This window comes from Dermacentor silvarum, chromosome 5, assembly GCF_013339745.2.
Source record: "Dermacentor silvarum isolate Dsil-2018 chromosome 5, BIME_Dsil_1.4, whole genome shotgun sequence".
NCBI classification, from domain to species: Eukaryota; Metazoa; Arthropoda; class Arachnida; order Ixodida; family Ixodidae; genus Dermacentor; species Dermacentor silvarum.
Genome location: NC_051158.1, coordinates 9694319 through 9716450, shown reverse-complemented (window position 1 = coordinate 9716450; position 22132 = coordinate 9694319). Strand labels below are relative to the sequence as shown.

General features: G+C 48.8%; 1 protein-coding gene across 1 annotated transcript in view; it reads left to right on the top strand.

Moving 5' to 3' along the window:
• Positions 1 to 1386: 1386 nt before the first annotated feature.
• The window catches only part of LOC119452877 (chaoptin), a 110639-nt gene continuing 89893 nt past the window's right edge, over positions 1387 to 22132 (top strand). Inside the window, exons 1-2 of the mRNA XM_037714828.2 lie at positions 1387 to 1665; positions 2194 to 2297. Of these exons, the coding sequence (XP_037570756.2) occupies positions 2244 to 2297 (54 nt within the window). The 5' untranslated portion in view covers positions 1387 to 1665; positions 2194 to 2243. The remainder of the gene's footprint in view (positions 1666 to 2193; positions 2298 to 22132) is intronic.

Here is a 22132-nt window from a genome sequence, read left to right as displayed (position 1 = left end):
CGCAGTTGCGCCGAGGGGCGCCAACGAGCCAGCTGTGAACGAAGACGACAACGCTCGATCCATTGCTGATGATGATAGTTGTCCCGCGCGGACGCCATGGCCTAGTCATGGACAGGGTCGCTGTAAAAGTTTCTATCAGGACATGCAGCTGTAGACTGATAATAACATTATCGAAAGCATGTTTGTTGTATGCTTTGCTCCTATGTCCACTTTCTCACCGTGCCAGTCAATATTATTTTCTAATAAAGTGGTTAATCTATTCGTTTCTAGCGCTGAATGTGTTTTGTAGCATAAGCTGCGCCAAATTATCACGCTTTCTGTTGTAACGCTTTAATTTGGGCGGCATTTACTACCATTTGTGTCATTTATCAAACGTAATGCCTGTTCCGTTGCAACTAGACTAAGTTCGCTTGCATACACTGGTTGTGTAATTATTTATTGTACATACGACAAAGCACACGTTCTTAACATTCGACACGGCACAGCCTTCTTTTGATGAAGTGGTGAAACACTTCTTTTTCCTGAATCGCCTGGAGCCGAGACCTCCGGCTATGTCAATGCAATGCGCAGACGTCGCGCAGAGGAGAATGAAAATTAGCGTAGCTTGCACGGGGGGCGTAATGCTAAAGAGACAGCGGAGCTGGTGAGCACCTAGCTAGTCCTGGCTTTTGGGTTAGGCTAAGCACTACCAAGTCATCCCAAGCATTTTCCGGAATTTATTGATTAATTATTGATCAATTATCGATTACCTATCAATTAGCTATCGATTTGATATCGATGACTGACTAAGCTTAAGTTGTCCCAACCATGCTTAACTAGACTTACCAGGCTCAGCTTCACTAGTTCACAGGGGTATATGCCATTACGCTTGGAGAAAGCACTACCGCCAGGATCGGCCCACATTTTTGTCTGCGACGAACGGACTAACACTCGGCTTTAACAGCTCCGCTGTTCAAAAAAAAAAAAAAAAAAAGGCGGCACGAACAGAACGACGTGCTGTCTTCTTACTTTCTTCAATAACACGCTGTCTGCGTAGTCTTAAAAAAGGAAACGACAGCAAGCTATTTCATTGTATGAATACCAGAGTCCTTCGCTCAAAGGATTCTGCTGATTATTCACGATCTGCACCATGTTCACGTCGTGTGTCAATAGTAAAGCCTCTGTGACATCATACCATCGAAAATAAGACGCGGCCCTTTGAGAAGAGACCGAAACCGAGAAGAGGGAGTATGCAGTGGCTAGGGAACGCCGGCTGGGGATATTATTTTCCACCTAGGGATTTTTCGCCTTTCACCTGGGGACAAATAGCATGGGCTGGCCATCAGTGCGTGGCGCCGCGCTCTTTGCGCTCGATGACGCTGGTTCAGTCGGCGCAGAGCGCGCGCGTCGAGCGCATCGGAAGTGTTGGCGCTCGTGGACTTCGCGGTGCTTCCTTTGCCGGTGAATGTGTTGCTTGTTATATTTTAATGTAGTGCTTGTTCTACGTGTGAAGCTTCGGCCTTTGAAGACTGCGCTGTCTGTCACCAATGCGCTACGTCGGAATTACTGTACCCGGTTTCTTCATTCGTTGCTCGGTTCGATTTCAGCGGCCCTCAACAGGCATACGACCCTTCTGGGAGTGAGTTGGACAACGTGTGCGGTTTAAACCGTTCATTTCGCCTCGATGTAGGTGAAGCAGCTTTCTGAATTTTTTTTGTTTTTATAATTCGCGCCGGTTTGCCAGTGAACAGAGAAAGTGTGAAAGTGAGGCAGCGAACGAAGATATGCGCGCAGAGGATTTGGGTGTGAGTGAGTGAGTGAGTGAGTGAGTGAGTGAGTGAGTGAGTGAGTGAGTGAGTGAGTGAGTGAGTGAGTGAGTGAGTCAGTGAGTGAGTGAGTGAGTGAGTGAGTGAGTGAGTGAGTGAGTTGAGTGAGTGAGTGAGTGAGTGAGTGAGTGAGTGAGTGAGTGAGTGAGTGAGTGAGTGAGTGAGTGAGTGAGTGAGTGAGTGGGTGGGTGGGTGGGTGGGAGGGTGGGTGGGTGGGTGGGTGAGCGAGCAGCAAAACTCTTTTTATTTTGTTTGTTTATATTGTTTTGTTTTTCATGACCGCTGAAGACATTCCTAGTTCAAATAGAACACCTATCCGGTTATGTCGATCGTGCAACCCACTGATTACCGGGAAATTAGCGTAAAATTAACTTTTTCTCTATTTCAGGTGACCCGCGGAAACAACTTGCTGCCCTCGCGATTAATGCACCTTCTCCAATGACGCCTCTCGAAACATCGACACCACTCAGAAAACGAAGAAACAACTCGCACGTGAGCAGTGTTTACGTGATTCTTTCGTGTTGCCCCTTGTTACTTCATGTGAACGGAATTTATAACAACACTACCGCTCTTTCCCTGCCCGTACCCGCCGTGGTAGCTCAGGGGCTATGGCGCTTTGCTGCTGACCACGTGGTTGCAGGTTCGATTCCCTACCACGTCGGCTGCATTTCAATGGGTGGAAGAAAGCAAGAACGCACGTGTACTTAGATTTGAGTACATATTAAATAACCTAGGGTGGTTAAAATGTATCCGGAGCCCCCCACAACGGCGTCTCTCAAAGTCGCAGAGTTGCTTTGGGAAAACAAACCCAATGACTCAAGCACCGCACCAGACGCTGTGCGAACATTAGAAACAGTCTGAGTTTTAAAGCGACGCTTTCTTCGCGAACCATGACGGAATTTTCTGACCGTGGCTGCTAGGGGCTGTCTTGCCGAATAGCTCGCACTTAGCTGCCCGATGATGGGATCGAACCTCCCAGCACAGCAGCCCAATGCTCTGACCACAATTTCTTGTTCTTTGTATTGATTTCAGACCCGCATGACTCCTGCGGGAAACGAAGAGATAAACAAGCTAAGAGGAGTCTTGTAGTTGCACGGCGACGAAGACACATACACAGAGCCGCGTAGAGTCCCTCTTCACTCTTGAAACGCGCTGCTCAGGCATAGGTCGGCAGTGTGGGAGAATACTCACACTCACTCACCATAATTTTTTCCAGGCCCCGCACTCACTTACGTTCACACTCACCTCCACTCACACTCACAGCACTCACTCGCACTCACTTCCACTCACACTCACTGGCGCTCACTCGCACTCGCACTCACCTGTACTCACACTCACTGGCACTCACTCGCACTCCCACTCACGCCTTTGAAATGAGTGCGAGTGAGTGTGAGTGAGTGCACTCATGAGTGAGTGCGCCAACCTATGTGCTCAGGTCGCCGGTCAATCTTCACAAGAAACGCTAAAATAGTGCTAAGCACCTTACCAACACAGAATACCAATTTGGACGCACGTCTGCCGTACGAACGCCAACTGTAGCGTGTGTGTCACACTGCGTAGCACGGGTGCGTGAAAGCACATGCGCGCGCACCCGAACCTGGATGATGTGGTCTGGGTCTTCGGTACGACCTTGCACTGACATTGCAAGGACACGGAAACTATCACAGATTTCAACAATCTTTATATATTCAAAGAAAGCTTCGCTGTATGGAGATTCAAGCAAGCGGAGTTGGATCGGCCGCATTTTCTTTTTTTATGTTTTCAGTGGCCAACAGTACTTTATTTGTTATGTTTAAGCTAAATACCATGAGTGCTTGACATTGTCACGTGCAACAGAAGGCCTTCAGAGCAAGAAGTCCTGCACCGGCAGAGACGAGTACTAGCCAGGAAGATGGCTGACCCCAAAAACGAAAAACCTCTTCTTCTTATCTCCTTGCCTGAATACTGGCTCGCGCTCGCCGCAGCTCGAGACCTCGTGGCATTTTCCCCCTGTGAAAAAAACGGGCATCGTCCCGATGCTAGCGCTGGTCGACGTAGGTAGAGGGAAAGAAAAAAAAAAGGGAAGGAACATAAAGTAAGCACAAGTGGGGGGTGAGGGAGAGAAAAATAAAGTACATCATAAAGTTGAGACGCTGTCGCACTATCGCGCGAAATAAGGTTTGAGTCGTACAACGTGCACAATCTCCGAGGGCTGCCTTCGACGCTGGGGTGACATGGCACTATCCGGGAGAACCTCGTAGTTCACGTCACTAACGCGACGCAGCACTTTGTAGGGTCCAAAGTAGCGACTGAGCAGTTTCTCTGACAACCCCTGGCGGCGCACCGGCGTCCACACCCAAACTTGATCGCCCGGGTGGTATTCCACTTGGCGATGGCGAAGATTGTAGCGACGTGCATCGACACTCTGCTGTTGCGTGATGTGTAGGCGTGCCAATTGGCGAGCTTCTTCGGCGTACTGCGTAAAACGCTCAGCGTCAGGGGTGAGCAGCGCGTCGTAATCGTGTGGAAGCATCGCATCCAGCATGGTCTGAACCTCACGTCCATAGACAAGACGAAACGGCGTGAATCGCGTCGTCTCCTGGATGGCAGAGTTGTACGCAAATGTTACGTACGGTAGAACCTGATCCCACGTCTTGTGTTGTACATCGGCGTACATGGATAACATGTCGGCGATGGTTTTGTTCAATCGTTCCGTCAACCCGTTGGTCTGCGGATGATATGCAGTGGTCTTGCGATGGCTCGTGTAGCTTAGCTTGAATACGTCGTCAATCAGCTGGGCCGTGAAAGCTGTGCCTCTGTCAGTGATCTCGTAAGACGGGGCTCCATGTCGAAGAACGATCTGGTCTATAAAGAACTGGGCAACATCGGCAGCCGTAGCGCGTGGTAGAGCCCTTGTCTCGGCGTATCTGGTTAAGTAATCTGTGGCGACTACGATCCACTTGTTGCCGGCTGATGATAGTGGAAAAGGCCCGAGTAAATCCATGCCTATTTGATCGAATGGTGCCCTGGGTGGTGCGATCGGTTGCAGCAGCCCCGCGGGCTTCAGTGGCGGGGATTTGCGGCGTTGACATTCCCGACAACTCTTGACGTAGCGCTTTACAGATGTAGATAGTTTGGGCCAGTAGTACGCCTGTTGAACTCTAGCGAGAGTTCGGGAGGAGCCTAAGTGACCAGATGTGGGCTCGTCATGGCAGGCAAGAAGAATGTCGTCGCGCATGTCAGCAGGTATGACGAGAAGGTAGGGTTTGCCGTTGCTGTTCGAGTTTTTCTTATACAGGACACCTCTTCGAAGGCAGAAGGACGAGAAACTGCGAGAAAGGCGTCGAGGTATGGGAGAGTTGCGTCCTTCGAGGTTCTCGATGATTGCGCGGATTTCGGTATCCTCGCGCTGTCGTGCAATCAAGTCCGTTGCGGTGAGGGCCCCAAGGAATCCACTGTCATCCTCAGCGGCCGGATCACAAACATCGGTGGGTGCACGCGACAACGAATCCGCATCTTCGTGCTTGCGGCCTGATCTGTATACGATGGTCAGATCGAATTCTTGCAGACGAAGGCTCCATCGTGCGAGTCGCCCAGCGGGGTCTCGTATATTGGTCAACCAGCACAATGAATGGTGGTCGGTCACTACTTTGAAGGGGCGACCGTAGAGGTAAGGCCGAAACTTCATGGTCGCCCATACCACTGCAAGGCACTCTTTTTCTGAGGTGGAATAGTTTGCTTCTGCGCGTGAAAGAGTACGGCTGGCGTAAGCTATCACGCGCTCTGTGCCCTCTTGGTGTTGGACCAGGATGGCGCCAAGACCCACGTTGCTGGCGTCGGTATGGACTTCAGTATCAGCGTCCTCGTCAAAGTGAGCAAGAACTGGTGGTGTCTGCAAACGCTCCCGCAGCTCGGTGAAAGCCGCGTCCTGCTCTTCATTCCAGACAAATGGTACATCTTCTCGTGTGAGGCGAGTCAGAGGTTCGGCAATCCTAGAAAAAATGTGGTTGATCCCTCTTATATAGGAATCGGTATAGAACACGAAAGTGAAACGTGTCTTCACAGAAGTAGTGTAATGTTTATTGCACATTGATATATAATGTCTATTGGTGTTTTGTGGCTAAAGCGCCCTTAGGCGTTGATGCACCCACGCTGACGCCTGGTGGCACGTCTCCTCCATCACGACTACCAACGTCGATGACCATGAGCAACCGTCGTGCATATGGAAGCTGCACTACGCTGCACACGCTAGCACAACGCGAAAGACGAAGCACGTAACTGACACACTAATACAACGCGCAAGACAAAGCACGTAACTGAATCGTCACCGAGTCAAATCAGCACGTACAGCGCGTCGTAATTGCAGCCTCCGCGATCAACTTCAGAAACATTTTCAGAGCTAATTGCGGAGGCCACGCTCCGCTGTGCTGAGTACGGTGAACGCCACCTAGGTGGCGTTGGTAGTGCTTCTTGATGCCAGCGTCCCTTCGAATGCTGGCATCGAGGCGTCGTAGTGCTGAGACCACCGAAGCGTTCACTGTCGGTGCGCGTTAGTGTCATAATGCAGTACTTCTCTTTTCTGCTCGTAGGCGGCGGCACCGCCCCGAGCAAGAGCGCGGGTACACGGAGGAGTGTTAGATATATAAGGCGCGTCTGTGTAGCTCTCTGCAAATGCGTTTGTGGCGCAATGGGTTAAACGCTCGGCGATCTATCGTCGCGGACCGAGAGGTCGTGGGTTCGATTTCCAAATTTTGCATGTTTGTGGAACTTTTTCTTCTGGTTTCTTTCTTTGTATAATGTTCTATGACGTATTTCCGTGACGGAAATACGTCAGTGAAGTCTTGGTGGACCCCGGCATAAAACACTTTCGTGTTAAAATTGGCGATGAAGCGGCGATAGTATGCGCAGAGCCCCAGAAAGCGACGGACTGCTTTCTTGTCACGGGGAACAGGAAACGAGGCTACGGCGGTGGTCTTGTCAGGGTCAGGCCGAACGCCATCCGCGCTCACAACATGGCCGAGAAACTTAAGTTCTTTGTAACCGAAGTGGCATTTCTCTGGCTTCAGCGTGAGGTTAGCGGCGCGGAGGGCGTCCAGCACAGTCTTCAGACGATTCAGGTGTTCCTCAAAGGTCACCGAAAATACGACGACGTCATCAAGATAAACGAGGCAAGTATGCCACTTCAAACCAGTGAGAACAGTGTTCATCATTCTCTGGAATGTCGCTGGTGCAGAACACAAGCCGAAAGGGAGCACTTTGAATTCATACAGCCATCCGGCGTAACAATGGCCGTTTTCTCGCGATCTCGTTCATCAACTTCAATCTGCCAGTATCCACTTTTCAAGTCTATAGATGAAAAATACTTGGCGCGTCGCAGTCTGTCGAGTGAATCATCGATGCGGGGCAGTGGATAGACGTCTTTTTTAGTCACGCTGTTTAGCCGCCTGTAGTCAACGCAGAAACGTAGTGTTCCATCCTTCTTCTTCACGAGGACGACCGGCGATGACCAGGGACTTTTGGAAGGCTGTATAACATCGACCTGAAGCATCTCTTCGACTTGCGTATGTATCGCGTCCCGTTCTTTGGCCGAAACTCGGTAAGGCTGTTGTTTTATGGGCGAGACGTCGGTATATGTAATGATTCGGTGTTTCGTGATGGGCGTCTGACGCACCTTAGAGGACGAGGCGAAACATTCTTGGAATTGAAGCAGCAATTCATGCAGCGCTATTTGTTGTTCCTCCGGTAGAGTCAAATTAATGTCTACTTTGCTTAGTGATGCCGTCGCAGCCCCCGGTGTCGATTGGAGAGCATTGTCCAGTGATGCAGACGTAAAACATTCAGCAGTCTCTGTTATGGGGTAGGCGAGAGCGATGGCAGTGCGACGAAAAAGGTGACGGTGCTCATTACTAAAATTCGTCACAAGCAGCGTAGAACGTCCGTCACGAAGCGTGACGAGGCTGCGAGCGGCGCAGAGACCTAGTGTGAGCAAGAGCGACATGTTGCCTTCAGCGACTGCCTCACCATCACGTAACTTGTCACACACGACATCAACGAGGACACTCGAACGGGGGGGTAACGCGACTGTGTCGGCATAAACGCGAAACGTGCTGAGATGGCTGTCGTCGGTTTTGTCTGCTGCTCTCTCTGTCGAGAAGGTCACGGTGCGCTCCCGCAGGTCGATAATAGCGCCATATTCCCGTAGAAAGTCGATTCCCAGGATGATGTCTCGGGAACATTCGCGAAGTGCAAGGCAACTGGAGAGAAACGTACGTCCACGAATGCCAACTCGGAGTGTGCATATACCAAGTGGGGTGACTACATGTCCGCCGGCAGTACGAATTTGTGTTCCGTACCAAGGCGTAACTACTTTCTTCAGGTGTGTCGCTAGTTTTCGGCTCACGATCGAGTAATCAGCCCCTGTGTCCAATAACGCACTCACTTCATGGTGACCGTCGAGCACCACAGGTATATCCAAAGACAGTCGGCTTCCGAGTTCAGTTGTTGTCGAATCACTGCCGGTACCTGGTCGCGTCGCTGGGAGGCCTTGCTCGCGTCGATTATCAGCGGCCTCGCCCCCGAAGGTCGCTGTCTTTAGTTTTCCCGTCTAGGGCTTGGCGAACGCCCCTGCGCCGCCACTGGGGAGCTCCGGGAATTTGGGGAAAATCGTCTCGGCGACGGTGACCGTGACTGCCGTCGCAAGGGCAGTGACATGCGCTGTTGAGACAGGTATTCCTCAATGGCTCTTGGTCTTTCGCCGAATCTTGGCCTTGGAGAGTCGACGGCAAAACCCTGAAGTCCAAGGCGGCGATATGGGCATTCACGGTACACATGTCCGGCTTCGCCACAGTGATAGCACAGCGGTCGCCTGTCCGGTGTGCGCCAGACATCCGATTTTCTTTGAAGTGGTTGGCGGTTCTCCAAGTGCTGGATCGGTTGCACTGATGGAAGTGTATCATGAGGTGTGGGGCGGACGAAGCGCGGAGAAGCAGGAATATATCGGCTCGCAGCTTCCGCGTATGATGCGCGCCGAAGCTCCGTCGGCACAGGTGGTGTGACCTCCCTGGCAAGCGGGACTTGCAGAGCATGCTGCACCTCGTTCCTGATGAGGCTGGATATGGATCCCGCAGCAGGTTGAGGCGGGCAGTGTATTCTTTGCAGCTCATCGCGTACCACTGATCGGATGAGGTCGCAGAGGGAGTCGATGTTGATGCTACCTCCGGCAGCTCCGATCTGATCCATCGATGACGCGACGCTGATTTGCCGGTCGTACACTGCTGACCGCTGCTGAAGCACTTTTTCCATTGTCGTGGCTTTCGTTAAGAACTCGGCCACAGTCGTCGGGGGACTCCGAACAAGGACAGCGAAAAGCTGCTCCTTAACCCCTCGCATTAAGTGCCGGAGCTTCCTATCTTCTGCCATGTCCGGGTCAGCTCGACGAAAGAGGCGCGTCATGTCCTCAACGTACATCATCACACTTTCGTTGGGCATTTGGATGCGCGACTGAATGGCCCGCTCGGCACGTTCACAGCGATCAGCATTGGCGTAACTTGCCCGCAGATGACGACAAAAGTCGCTCCACGACGAGAAGGGTTCGCGGTTCTCGTACCAGGTGCGAGCGCCATCCTCCAGGCTAAAGTATACATTCTTCAGCTTGTTCGCATCGGTCCACCCATTGAAATCAGCGACGCGTTCAAACTGAGCCAACCAGTCTTCGTCATCCTCAAGGATGGAGCCATGGAAGACTTTTGGCACTTTCTGTAGCATATAGTGAGCAGCACTAGTAGTGCCTTCCATACCGCTTTGGTGCGTAGCTGACGAAGTCTCGGGAAGAGGTCCAAGCTCAGGGGGCAATCCTCGGACTCTTCGGCTGGCCCGGTGAACAGGTGTTGTCACTGTAGGCACAGGGCTACCAGGAGGCGTGTAGGACATTTGCTGGGACTACCCCGCACCTCCACCAGTTTGTCACGTGCAACAGAAGGCCTTCAGAGCAAGAAGTCCTGCACCGGCAGAGACGAGTACTAGCCAGGAAGATGGCTGACCACAAAAACGAAAAACCTCTTCTTCTTATCTCCTTGCCTGAATACTGGCTCGCGCTCGCCGCAGCTCGAGACCTCGTGGCAATATATTTCTTAATGTCATTCTTTTGCCTATCCGTTTCATGTATGAACCACGTGTATCGCTATTCTTGGACTTCTTAGATACTATTTTGGCGCATATCAAGGATCATAGTTGAAAGTTAGCATGGCTGATATTCTAGTCAGACATGACAGAGCGTAACAGTGTTCTCGCTGCTTTTTTTTCTGACATTCCCATTCGAACTTGAGGACAAAACAACGGTTGAGTGCCATTCTGTAAACGCTACAGTAAGATCCCTTTATATAATAACCTAACCGTGCATTTCAAACAAAATAGTTGAGTGCAGAATTGGAAAGAACATTCGTATGCCACTGGCTAGAGCTGTTTCCTAACTTAGTATGTAAGAACGTATACTAACTAAAGCGCACTAATAATGACAATAATATTCAGCTAACGTCCTTAAACAGCGCTCATCTGGGCTTTATGCCATGCGATGGAAACCGCTAGGTGAATTTGGCATTGCATTGGTTGCATCAGCATTCCCGAGAGACTGCAGTATGCCACCACCGCCGGCCGGAGAGGAGAGAATGCACGCCACATTGTTTTCTCGTGGCTGGAACCATTTGGTTCACGTCCGCATCTGTTCACCTCCGCCTTAAAATCAAGGCAAGCCACGAAATATTCCAAATGTTTTACCATTCTATTCACAGCATTTACGGCGTCCAACCTCTACCTTTACATCTGCCACCATGCCACTTGTTTTTGCAACGTCTTTGTCTCAGATTATTAAAAGTAGAGGACTCAGGCAAAATATAATTTTTTACTAATTACTCCTCTAAGGAGTGGCGGACATCAGAATGTGCGTGATAATCGCCAATAGAATTAGGAATAAGCAATGTACTGCACAAAATACGAGAAGAATGTCAGACAGAGCAATAGGACAGGGCTATAGGACTACAAACTTTTACGGCAAATGAAAAAGCTGTCTGTATCTCGTGTTGCAGTTGTGGCAGGATATTCATTTGTTTCCTCGCGCATCCGGGAGGATCATGTGAAAGTATGCCTTTATATTAGCTTTCTGGCGTTCCTTGCAACAAAAGTTGGTACTGCGTGCCATGCCCTATCTTTCTTCCCGCCCTTGTATTTCGCGCAGTACTTTACTTGCTTCTCTAGTAGTACCAATTCGCAAGAGTCCGTCTGCAGAATTAGGAACAAAGAAATTTTCACTGCATGACATTTTAAATAATGATTTTAGAGGGAATGCTCAAGTATACGAAGTGATCATTTTTAAGTTTTACGGAATTTTTAGAAATCGCATGTGGCAGATGGTATAATTATTGTCCTTGTGCTGGGTTATTCGAAGAGGCGGGCATTACTAGCACGAAAAATGGAAACACATACTCAACTGATTACCAAAAATTAGCTAATCAACTTCTTAATTAATTAATTTACGGTAAAAGTTGCAATTTACGAATTGTAGCACCTGACGTTGCAAGACGTGTCGACTTTAAATAAATTTCTAGGATCTTCCAAAGTGTGAGGCTAAGTACATGGGGGTTCCAGTTACTTTCGTGCTTCAATGCATAGAAGAGCGTCTTACCTAAGTAAGTGCAACAACACTGCATCTTTACGGCGAACTTGGTGACGCATATGTCCGAACTAGTGTCATTCTGTAAATTCATTCCAAGTGGATACGCCTTGGAATCTCACCGGCTACAATTCGTAAATTGCAACATGTGCCTGTGATGTAAATAATTAGGATGTTACCTTTGTTAAATAGTTCAATGCGTGTTCCAATTTCTCGTGTAAGTAATCTCCGCCTCTCTGAAGAATCAAGCGCAAGTACTACAAATATTTTATCTGCAACAGGCGATCTTGGAAAAGTCCGGAAAACTAAAAAATGATCACCCCGTACAATTGACGTCAACCAGTACTGAGAGTATAACTTCTTTGCAAGAATCTTTGTGCCTCGCACCAATTTCGAAAAATAAGGACTCCTGATGTGGCGTAATGTGCATTCCTGTTCCAGCAAGCACTTCTACGTACTCTGTCCTCCACAGTGCGCAAAATTATTCACTGGAACAGCGATTCCATTTCGCCGGAGGTTTCAAATATTTACTTCTCAAAACTAGTACAAGGCACACTGTTTCGGGACTATGTAACAATATAATTTCATTCAGTGTTACTGCATGTCTACTGTACTCATTATTATACAGTTAGCGAAAGCTTAAAAATAACACTCGTATCGGCAATTATTGCGCAAACTTTATTAATCTGAGACATTGTCAAAAAAAAAAAACGAAGCACGGCTGCAATGTGCCATATATTGCGGTGTACAAACCGCGGATTAAGTGTAAATGTGAAAATTTCGGGTGCTGCGGACTATGCAAGATTTCTGTTCTCTCAGCCGCTGCTACTTTTGTACTGACACTATGCTTCCGTTGTCACCACGTGGGTTATTCCTCGTTGTATACATGTTTCGTCAGCACACGCAGCTATCTCGATTTTGTAGGATAGTGCTGTTGTGCCACACTGAGACCGGTCACCGTTACCTGCTTCCCACAATTAGAGCCCGAGCCATCATTTAAACGTATATTATTATCTTCGTCCATGTATTTTGTACAAAGAATAGAAAGCACACGGCGGCGAACGATTGCTGCTTGAATTAGCCTTGCTTAAAATGTGTAGCCTCACAAGGTGTTACGTTCCACATTCAGCAGTTTAAAAAGCCACCACGGTCGCCATCGCTACAATAGTGCACCAATAGGTTCGGGCAATGTGACAAAAGTAATTATTTTTCAATTCAAATTGATCCTTGCGAGCTGTAAGCCGGGTGACGACTACAGTACGGAAATTAGAGTATCTGCAGTACGGGGCCGGCTGACACCTGCGTTTGTATCTATCGCTGCCCAATAGCCACGGTTTCATCGTGGCCAGAATGCTTACAACGACCGAGTTTGCAAGCGTTCTTTGGAGGCGCGTAGGAAAAGTAATCGTTGCTCGGATGTTTCATTTCTATTCTTTTCTAGATTAAAGTCTGAATGTTATTACGTAGATGTGCCATCTCGTCCCTATACACTTATTTCCTTAGCTGTCAATTTGGATAGAAAACCTCCCTGCTCCTTGCGTCATTGCTTTCTCTGTAACAAAAAAGATAGTGGAGAAGTAATACTATAGCACATAAATGCAGTGGTCTTCTATTGCGATAGCAATTAAATGGACACTCAAAGAGGATTTCTGCCGTCGGCGTCGCCGTCGCCGTGAAGTTCCGTATGACGTCAACGGCAATCAAATCGTCGCCGCGCGCCGGACGCTGTATGTGCGAGTGAAATGGGGAGAGGTACGCGCGCTTTCACGGGGAGCGAACGCACGGCGGAGAACAAACGCGCGTTCTGCGCCGTGCTCCCTGAAGGGCTGCAGAATTAAGCGTCTTTTTCCTCCTTTGCAATCACCATATATATAAAGCAAACGCGACTTCTTCCGTCGCGCGAAAGGCCGGGGAGAGGGGGGGGGACAGGAGGGAGGGGAGGCGACGTTTAGCTGCAACACCAAATGCGTATTTATATAAAAACGTTGCGAGGTGAGAAGGTGGTAAAGACTTCCGACGCTGCTCGACCAGTTTCCTGTTTTGATCTCGTCGAAAACCTCCGAGCCGCCCCCAGAGGCCCTGGAAACAGTAACCAACGCCGTGCGCGTTCCGTGCGAACGCGGGCAAAACGGCGATTGCGTCGACAACAGTTTTGAGCGCTGCTGGTGCTGCATGTCCAACAGCATGTCCAAGTTTATACAGCTGATAAAACTACTATCCTTACTCCGTCTAGCTCTCTACTAAGTTGCTATCGCAATTGATGCTTCGCCTTTCGGGTGAAACTGCGACATTTTATTTTGGGGCTGCTTCAACTACCTGCCTTTCTGTGTTTGTTCTTTGCATGTCTTAGAAAGGTAGTCTTGTCAAAGTAGGGCACGCACCCGCTTCGGTTGCAGTGATCTGGCAGATGTCTCCCAGATTGCTCCTATCTTTAAGATCATGCTCATGGGCTCCCACATTGAAGCCGCGCCCTGTCTGGTCAGTATACTTTCGTCCACAACTTAGCGGAATCTTAAGCACCACATGTGTTGTGCTCAGAATTTCCTCCAACTGTGAACTTTTATTGCTATAGCAATTATATGGATACTCAAAGTGGATTTCTGCCGTCGGCGTCGCAGTCGCTGTCGCCGTCGCCGTCACCGTGAGGTTCCGTATGACGGCAAACGGCGATGAAATCCTCGCCGCGCGCCGTATGCTTTATGTGTGAGTGAAAACGCACGAGGGACGCGCGCTATTACAGGGAGCGAACACGCGGCGAAGAGCAAACGCGTGTTCTAGACCTCGGAAACAGAAAAAACAAAAGTCCACAGCGGTGATTAAGAAGTACCACGTCACAAGAAGAAGGCAACGAAGTTGGAACTGAGCGTGCCATACAGGCAACTAGAGCTGAAACTTCGCGGTGAAACAGCAGCGCCGCAACGCGCAGCCCAACGAGCAGGGCAAGCAGTTCTCAGTTTATCGTATGAGCCGATTACGCGCCCTAAGATTGAAGGCTAATATTCACTCACGCGTGTACAGCTTCTGACTTGACTGGGCACCAAGGAGCAAGCACTTGGTCCTACAGTAATTACTAGAGGGAACTCTGATGCTTGGCCCCTTCAGCTACATGCACGCGAATGAGGCCTATAGTACGCGGATTTGTCTACTCTCCGTGCTTGTGGCTTCAGATGACCCCGCCACGCTATTTTGCCATACTGCTGCTAAAAGTTTGCCCTTAGATGTGTACCCTAAGAGAATCTAATACTGTGAGAAAGAAGGAAAGAAAGAATTGCGTTATATTTTTTCGAAATTTCTCCGCAACCACGTGTTTCTAAACGCATGACGGCAGTAAGTCTGCACACGGGAATAATAATTGCAAGCTGTTAGCATTTATAACCGAATACCTTATTGAAAATGATCAATTTGCAATGCCACGGCAAAGTCGTCTGAAGTCAAAAGAACAGTTTGGGCAAGTCAAATCTTCGTTCGCACAATGCTTCCAGCTCCCGTAGACCCCCGAGTTCCCTCTGGCAATTTCAAAAGCGAAACTATCTTTGCCAACCATTTTGCGGCTCTTGGTTGCTGCTGTGTTGCCGATTGTACAACCTGGGTTACTGGGTATGTGTGTGTGGCACATTCTCCAGAATGGGTGTGTGCTACTGGGCCCGAATATACATACAAGTAGAACAAAAGGCAACAAGCGAACAAGTCGGCCGCAGAGTAGCGGAGAAGTGGGAGAAAAATAATTAAAGAGGACCATTTGATTCTCGGTCAATCCCCTGTAGTGGGTATGCGTCATCAGTGAAGTAAAATGTAACGAAACAAAGGATGGGAATGGTACACTTTATAATTTGTCGTAGGTTGGACGGACTGACTGACTGACTGAATAAACTTTATTAAAACCAGCAAGAGCCTGGCTGGGCTAGGCCTCCCACGTGGGGACGTCGAGGTGTTGCCTCTTCGCCACCTCGCAGGCTTGCTGGGTCGCCCAAAGTTGGTCGAACAAAGGGGGGAAAAAAACGACTATACTGGAAGGTCCTCTTCGCCCACTTCGACTGGGTATTACGCTTCCTGTTATAATATATCTTCGGGTGTCGGCATTAGGATACGGCATTACGGCATCACATTAAATATGTGATGCCATCTTTATTTTGTAAGTGAAATCAATGTTATCAATGTTTTTTTCTTCCTCATTATGAATAACAAGAAAATAATAATAGCACCTATCCTGTATTATAGCCCTGAAATACATATTAGCTATTATACTTCATTTTTCATCTCCTTAATTTACAATATTCCCTTTACGTTTTCTTCCCCTTCTTACCTACTACCGCCGATTCATGGCTGATCTCCCGTAGAGGGTTGAGCCATACCATTAGGCGCCAAATCAAACCAATCCACAGCGTGCATAAAGTGAGGAGCGTTCACCTACGTAGAAGTAAAGAAGGAGATGCAAAGTGAAGACATTTCAGTAAACATCAAACAAAGCTGTACTTATAACAGATTTGCACATATGCGTGATACATTTTCTTAAATTTTTGTGCGCAAACAAACAGGGACGAAGAAAAGGAGACACAAGGACGAGAGCTTTCGTCATTGTGTCTCCTTTTCTTCGTCCCTGTTTGTTTGCGCACAAAAATTTAAGAAAATGAATCTGTTCCAACTAGGCCGACTCGCAGTTATGCTTATGCGTGATATCTGCTGATTTTCCGGAGGAAGCTCTACTGATCAGGGACTCGGCTTGCTGTACGTACATAAGGAAGCGTTCATACAGACACAAATGTATGGGGATGGAAAGGGTGTTCTGCAAGTGTCCACCTAGTGTACATGTCCATTTCTTCTGTTGCTAAATTTCCGATTGGCTGGGATGGCGCCTGCGTCAGAAGGAGACAGCTAGCCTCCATCCAATTAGCACTTCACCAGCAGACGAAATGGCCATGTCCACTAGGTGGACACTTGCAGAATACCACCCATGTTATCGCTGTAGATGACGTAGCATTTTTGTGAAAGCCCTGTTGGATTATGTACGCGATTTTACTTGCACACTTAAACGGTCGTAGAGCGGTTTGGTCACCGCTGTTTCCCCACAGGGACGAGTGCGTCGATTACGCGATTAAAAAACGTTAGCATCAATTTTGCGCTACACGGGGCAGATGTTTTTCTTTCTTTTTTTTTAGCTCTCATCGTGCCTTCACGTCGCATTCTTTGTCCATGTCAATCTCTCGCCACTGGTAGTCGACTATCTCAGTAGTAGTGCCGTACACTAATACTGCCGTACTCACTGCATTCATCAGCATTTAAAGAGCTCCCTCCCAAGATTGATCACAATTCGAAAGGAGGGTCATGAAGAAATTTAAACTTGGCTCCTGCCGGAATCACGGGATAAACGCCGATTAAGTGCTGCACAAGCTGACCTTTTAAATATCCGCATGTCTTCTCCACATGAACGTTTTTTTTTTTTCTACCCAGGCAGCATAAATTGGCAGTTGGCCCAGGAGGCGGCGCGTGCACCTTACCTATCGGTTCTGACCGTTTTCTTTTTCTATTCATACAATTAGCGAACACGAAAGCGCGTACCTTTCTTCGTTTTCTCCTATACTTCGTGCTATTACCCGACAAGCTTAGGCAACGGTGCCAAATTTGTCTGTCGTGTTTAAAGTATGGTGAGCCCATTCCGGCCGACGGGCGAAAAGCGATCGGTTCACGCTTCCTTTTCCCGGCTGAAATGGGCCGGAAAAGAATTTAATTACTGGCAGTGAACGCGTGGGCGGCTGCGCAAGCGAACCGAGGCGGGAACGAAGCGGCTTCGCTGCCGGCTGCCACCTTCGCCTTTACGGCACGCGGGAATGCGTAGGCAGATTAAAAGGAACACGAGAGCTGGTGTGTAAAGATTGCGAAAACACTTAGCCAAGCAATTTGCTTTCGCCATTGGATCGAACAGTCGAACCGCGGTTGTTTCTTCTGCCGTTTATTTGAATGAGCGCATTGTCATCCTCCGAGTTTTACGTTTGGGGTTTCACTTATTCATTCTAGATACCACTAGCGTCATTTTTTTTCTTTCGACGCTGCTACTTGCTTGTGCCATTTACAGCGAGAGCTGTGAAAGCCAACTCTACGCAATTTTCGAGGCGCCTGCCGCAGGCACCATCATTATCACGTTCTGCCTCGTCACGTTTTCTTGACAGAATAAGCCCACAGTGAAACTCCATTTATTCCCAGCCATTCATCAAATCCAGCCATTCAGTCAGTACAAAATTCGCGCCCGACAGTCGTGTCGGGTCGGTAAGTTCAATAGACACTACGCAGGAGCGCGAGTGTATTCGAATTCGCGTCAGCCTAAGCAATACTGACTCCAGGTGTGTGGGAGTGGATGTGCGTACAGCAACACTATATCTGCAATGTGAACCTCCATCGTCCGTGTGTGCGTTCTTACGCCAGCCATCGGCTTTTCTAAGAGGCTCCTTTCGGTGTCGCTTTTCGCTGCCCAGCCACTCTACTCTCCCGGCACTTCCGACAGGCGCCTGGCGTGCAAAGTGAAGACGCGTCTTTTTGCCTCTTTTGACACACTTCCTCCCGGAAGCCATCCGTCTTACGCGAGGAGTGTTTGCCGATTGAGTTATTTCTTTCACACGTCCAGAGATTTTTTTTTTTATCTCGCCTCTTGATTACAGAAACTCGAGTACAGGGATGTGCTGTTGCTGCCGCTTCTTATTCGCTCTTTGCATTCAATGTCCTCGTCTGTGCTGTCTGTGGATGTTTTGGTAATGTTTTTTTTTTGTTCTTTTGTTTTTTGTTTTTTGCCTCTGAACTTAAAGATTGCTTAATTTTTTTTTTCTTTACTACGAAATGTAGCATCACGTCTCGCTGTATCTAAAGTCCGGAAGATGAATGCAACGACTGCTTCGAAACGAACAGAGGCTTAGCTAAATTGTTTGTGAAAGTGGTGCCCTGCTTGAGTACGATTTTTTTTTTGTGTGTATGTGTGTGCGTGAGTGTGCGTTCTCAACTATGGAAGGCCGAACTGTCCTTTCACACATATGACAATGTTTCTTGTTTCATTATTGAAAATTTTCTAGCGCTCGGTGGTAAAGAGGAAAGAAGGCAAAGGATAAGGAGGTTAAACACTGGTCTTCGGCTGATTTTTACTTTGGAAAATATTTTACTGCCTACGTGATGGCAGAATAATTAATTGGTGGGCTAGTGGGTTTTCCATAGCTGAACAAGTAACTTTGCGCAATGAAACACAAACCCAAGAAAGTGAGACAAGGAAAAGCGCTACTCACAACTGTTTAATGGCGGGGAAGGATTCTACGTATATATCATCTTGTAACGCATGCGCATACAGAACAATAAGAGCGGGCAAGTGTACATCAAAGGCGGTTGCGCAAGAATTCGAATTCATAATCAAGTAATGCGTTAGACGGCTCGCTTATACACCGATCTCCAGTGCCAGTCTAGAAGAAGCGTTACCGCTCCTGCTTAGAATGGCTGTCTCCGAAAATGCAGCGTAACACCCACACGCGGTAACATGGGCCGCCATATGTGCGCCTTTATTCTCCTCCTTGTGTATTTCTTGTGCCGGTTCCCATAAGCGGTCGTTCATGCAACGTTCTTGCGGGCAGTTGTATATCGGCCAAACCGAACGTTGCATGAACGACCGCTTAAGGGAACTGGCGCAAAAAATAAACAATAAGCAGCATAATGGCCCGCCGTGGTTGCTCAGTGGCTATGGTGTTAGACTGCTGAGCACGAGGTCGCGGGATCGAATCCCGGCCACGGCGGCCGCATTTCGATGGGGGCGAAATGGGAAAACACTCGTGTACATAGATTTAGGTGCACGTTAAAGAACCCCAGGTGGTCCAAATTTCCGGAGTCCCCCACTACGGCGTGCCTCATAATCAGATCGTGGTTTGGCACGTAAAACCCCTTAATTTAATTTTTAAGGGATGTTTTATTGCGACAGAAATTATATGGGCACTCAAATAGGACTTCTGCCGTTGCCGTCGCCGTGAGGTTCCGTATGACGTCAACGGCGATGAAATCGTCGCCGCGCGCCGGACTCTGTATGTGCGAGTGAAAGGGTGCGAAAATTTTCTAGCGCTCGGTGGTAAAGAGGAAAGAAGGCATATATATATATATATATATATATATATATATATATATAGAGAGAGAGAGAGAGAGAAGAGAGAGAGAAAACGCGACTTCTTCCGTCGCGCGAAAGGCCGGGAAGAAGGGCGGCGACGTTTAGCTGCGGCACCAAATGCGAATTTAAATAAAAAATGTCACAGTTTCGCCCTAAGGGCGAAGCAATGAATGCGATAGCAACACAGCAATGTCATACGAAGTAAGGTGAGCGGCTTTGGTAGCAATATGAATTGTAGTAAGCATGAGCTGATTAAGTAAGCAGGTGTGCTGTGGCCTAAGTGGACCGACATGAAGAGAGACTCGATGACCAGGAGAAGGCGCGTGTGAAACGGTGGTGTTGATGAGAAGCGCTTTCCGTGGGCAGCGCGTGCGAAGGGACACACCTGTAGCGCTGCACTGCCGATCCGGGCAGCATTACATGTGTAGCGTGCGTTGGAAAATGTGGCCCGACTATTACTAACTGATTGAACAAGCGTGGTGTGAGCGCGCACAAACAAACATGAATAGATCACACTGAATGATTGCAGACAACGACTGTCAAAACGCTGGCAGCAAGCGCATACGCCGCAGCGGGTGAAGGTAAGTACGTGCGGTATATCGCTTCAACGGAAACGGAGTGGCGAATGCACAGCGCATAGAAAGGGCAGAGCCGTGTGGAGATAAGAGACGGTGCGGGCGAGCGACGAGCGTGGTTGGTAGAGTAGAAGTGCGCCCTCCCCCCCCCCCCCCCCCCCGCGCTCCCTCCGGCGCTGGCTTCCAGCTTCCTTGCTTGCGCGTGGGTGATTGAGTGCGTTCGCTCTCCGTGATAGCGCGCGTCCCCGCACGCTTCCGCTCGGGCATACGGCTCGCGGCGAAGATTTTATCTATAGGGAACCTCACGACGACGGCGACGGCGACGACGACGGCGACGGCAGAAATCCGGTAGAAGTGTCCATATAATTGCTATCGCAATAAAACGTTGCGAGGCGAGGAGGTGGTAAAGACTTCCGACGCTGCTCGACCAGTTTCCCGGTCTGATCTCGTCGAAAACCTCCGAGCCGCCCCCAGAGGCCCCGGCAACAGTAACCAACGCCGTGCGCGTTCCGTGCGAACGCGGGCAAAACGGCGATTGCGTCGACAACAGTTTTGAGCGCTGCTGGTGCTGCATGTCCAACAGCATGTCCAAGTTTATACAGCTGATAAAACTACTATCCTTACTCCGTCTAGCTCTCTACTAAGTTGCTATCGCAATTGATGCTTCGCCTTTCGGGTGAAACTGCGACATTTTGGGCTGCTTCAACTACCTGCCTTTCTGTGTTTGTTCTTTGCATGTCTTAGAAAGGTAGTCTTGTCAAAGTATGGCGCGCACCCACTTCGGTTGCAGTGATCTGGCAGATGTCTCCCAGAGGTGCTCCTATGTTTAAGGTCATGCTCGTGTGCTCCCACATTGAAGCCGCGCCCGTCTGGTCAGTATACTTTCGTCCACAACTTAGTGGAATCTTATGCACCATATGTGTTGTCCTCAGAATTTCCTCCAACTGTGAACTTTTATTGCGATAGCAATTATATGGACACTCAAAGTGGATTTCTGCCGTCGGCGTCACTGTCGCCGTCGCCGTCACCGTGAGGTTCCGTATGACGTCAAACGGCGATGAAATCCTCGCCGCGCGCCGTATGCTTTATGTGTGAGTGAAAACGCACGAGGTACGCGCGCTATTACGGGGAGCAAACACGCGGCGGAGAGCAAAAGCACGTTCTGTGCCGTGCTCCCTGAAGGGCTGCAGAATTAAGCGTCTCTTTCCCCTTTACAATCACCATATATATACAGCAAACGCGACTTTTTCCATCGCGAGAAAGGCCGTGGGGGGACGGGAAGGAGAGAGGGGAGGCGACGTTTAGATGCGGCACCAAATGCGTATTTATATAAAAACGTTGCCAGGTGATAAGGTGGTAAAGACTTCGGACGCTGCTCGACGAGTGTCCCGTTCTGATCTCGTCGAAAACCTCCGAGCCGCCCCCAGAGGCACCGGCAATAGTCACCAACGCCGCGTGCGTTCGGTGCGAACGCGGGCAAAACGCCGACGGCGTCGACAACAGTTCTGCGCGTTGCTGGTGCTTCTGCATGTCCAAGTTTATACAGCTGATAAAACTAACATCCTTACTCCGTATAGCTCTCTACTAATTTGCTATCGCAATTGATGCTCCGCCTTTTGGGTGAAACTGCAACGTTCTTTTTTCTTTTTTTGAAGAGTGGTTGAGAAAAGGTTCACTGCTCAAGCCACAAATAAAGTGAACATATATTTTCCTGTAAAATATAAAGACATGATTTGTGGCAAAGATCTTCGTAAAAGAAAGGAATGCTTTAGTTGAATGAACAGGTAATATAAATGGGCATCTTAGATCTGTAATACTTATTATGCTCACTGGTACTATGGTCATTTTACATATATGCACCTTAAAATTTGGAATTGAGAGCATCAAAAATTTGCGCAGTTTCTTTGTTTAACGTTACCCGCTCTTCCTGTCGAATACATTACTCTGGTAATGTTAGCTAAATGAATGTGTGTTGTTGAACCAGTAT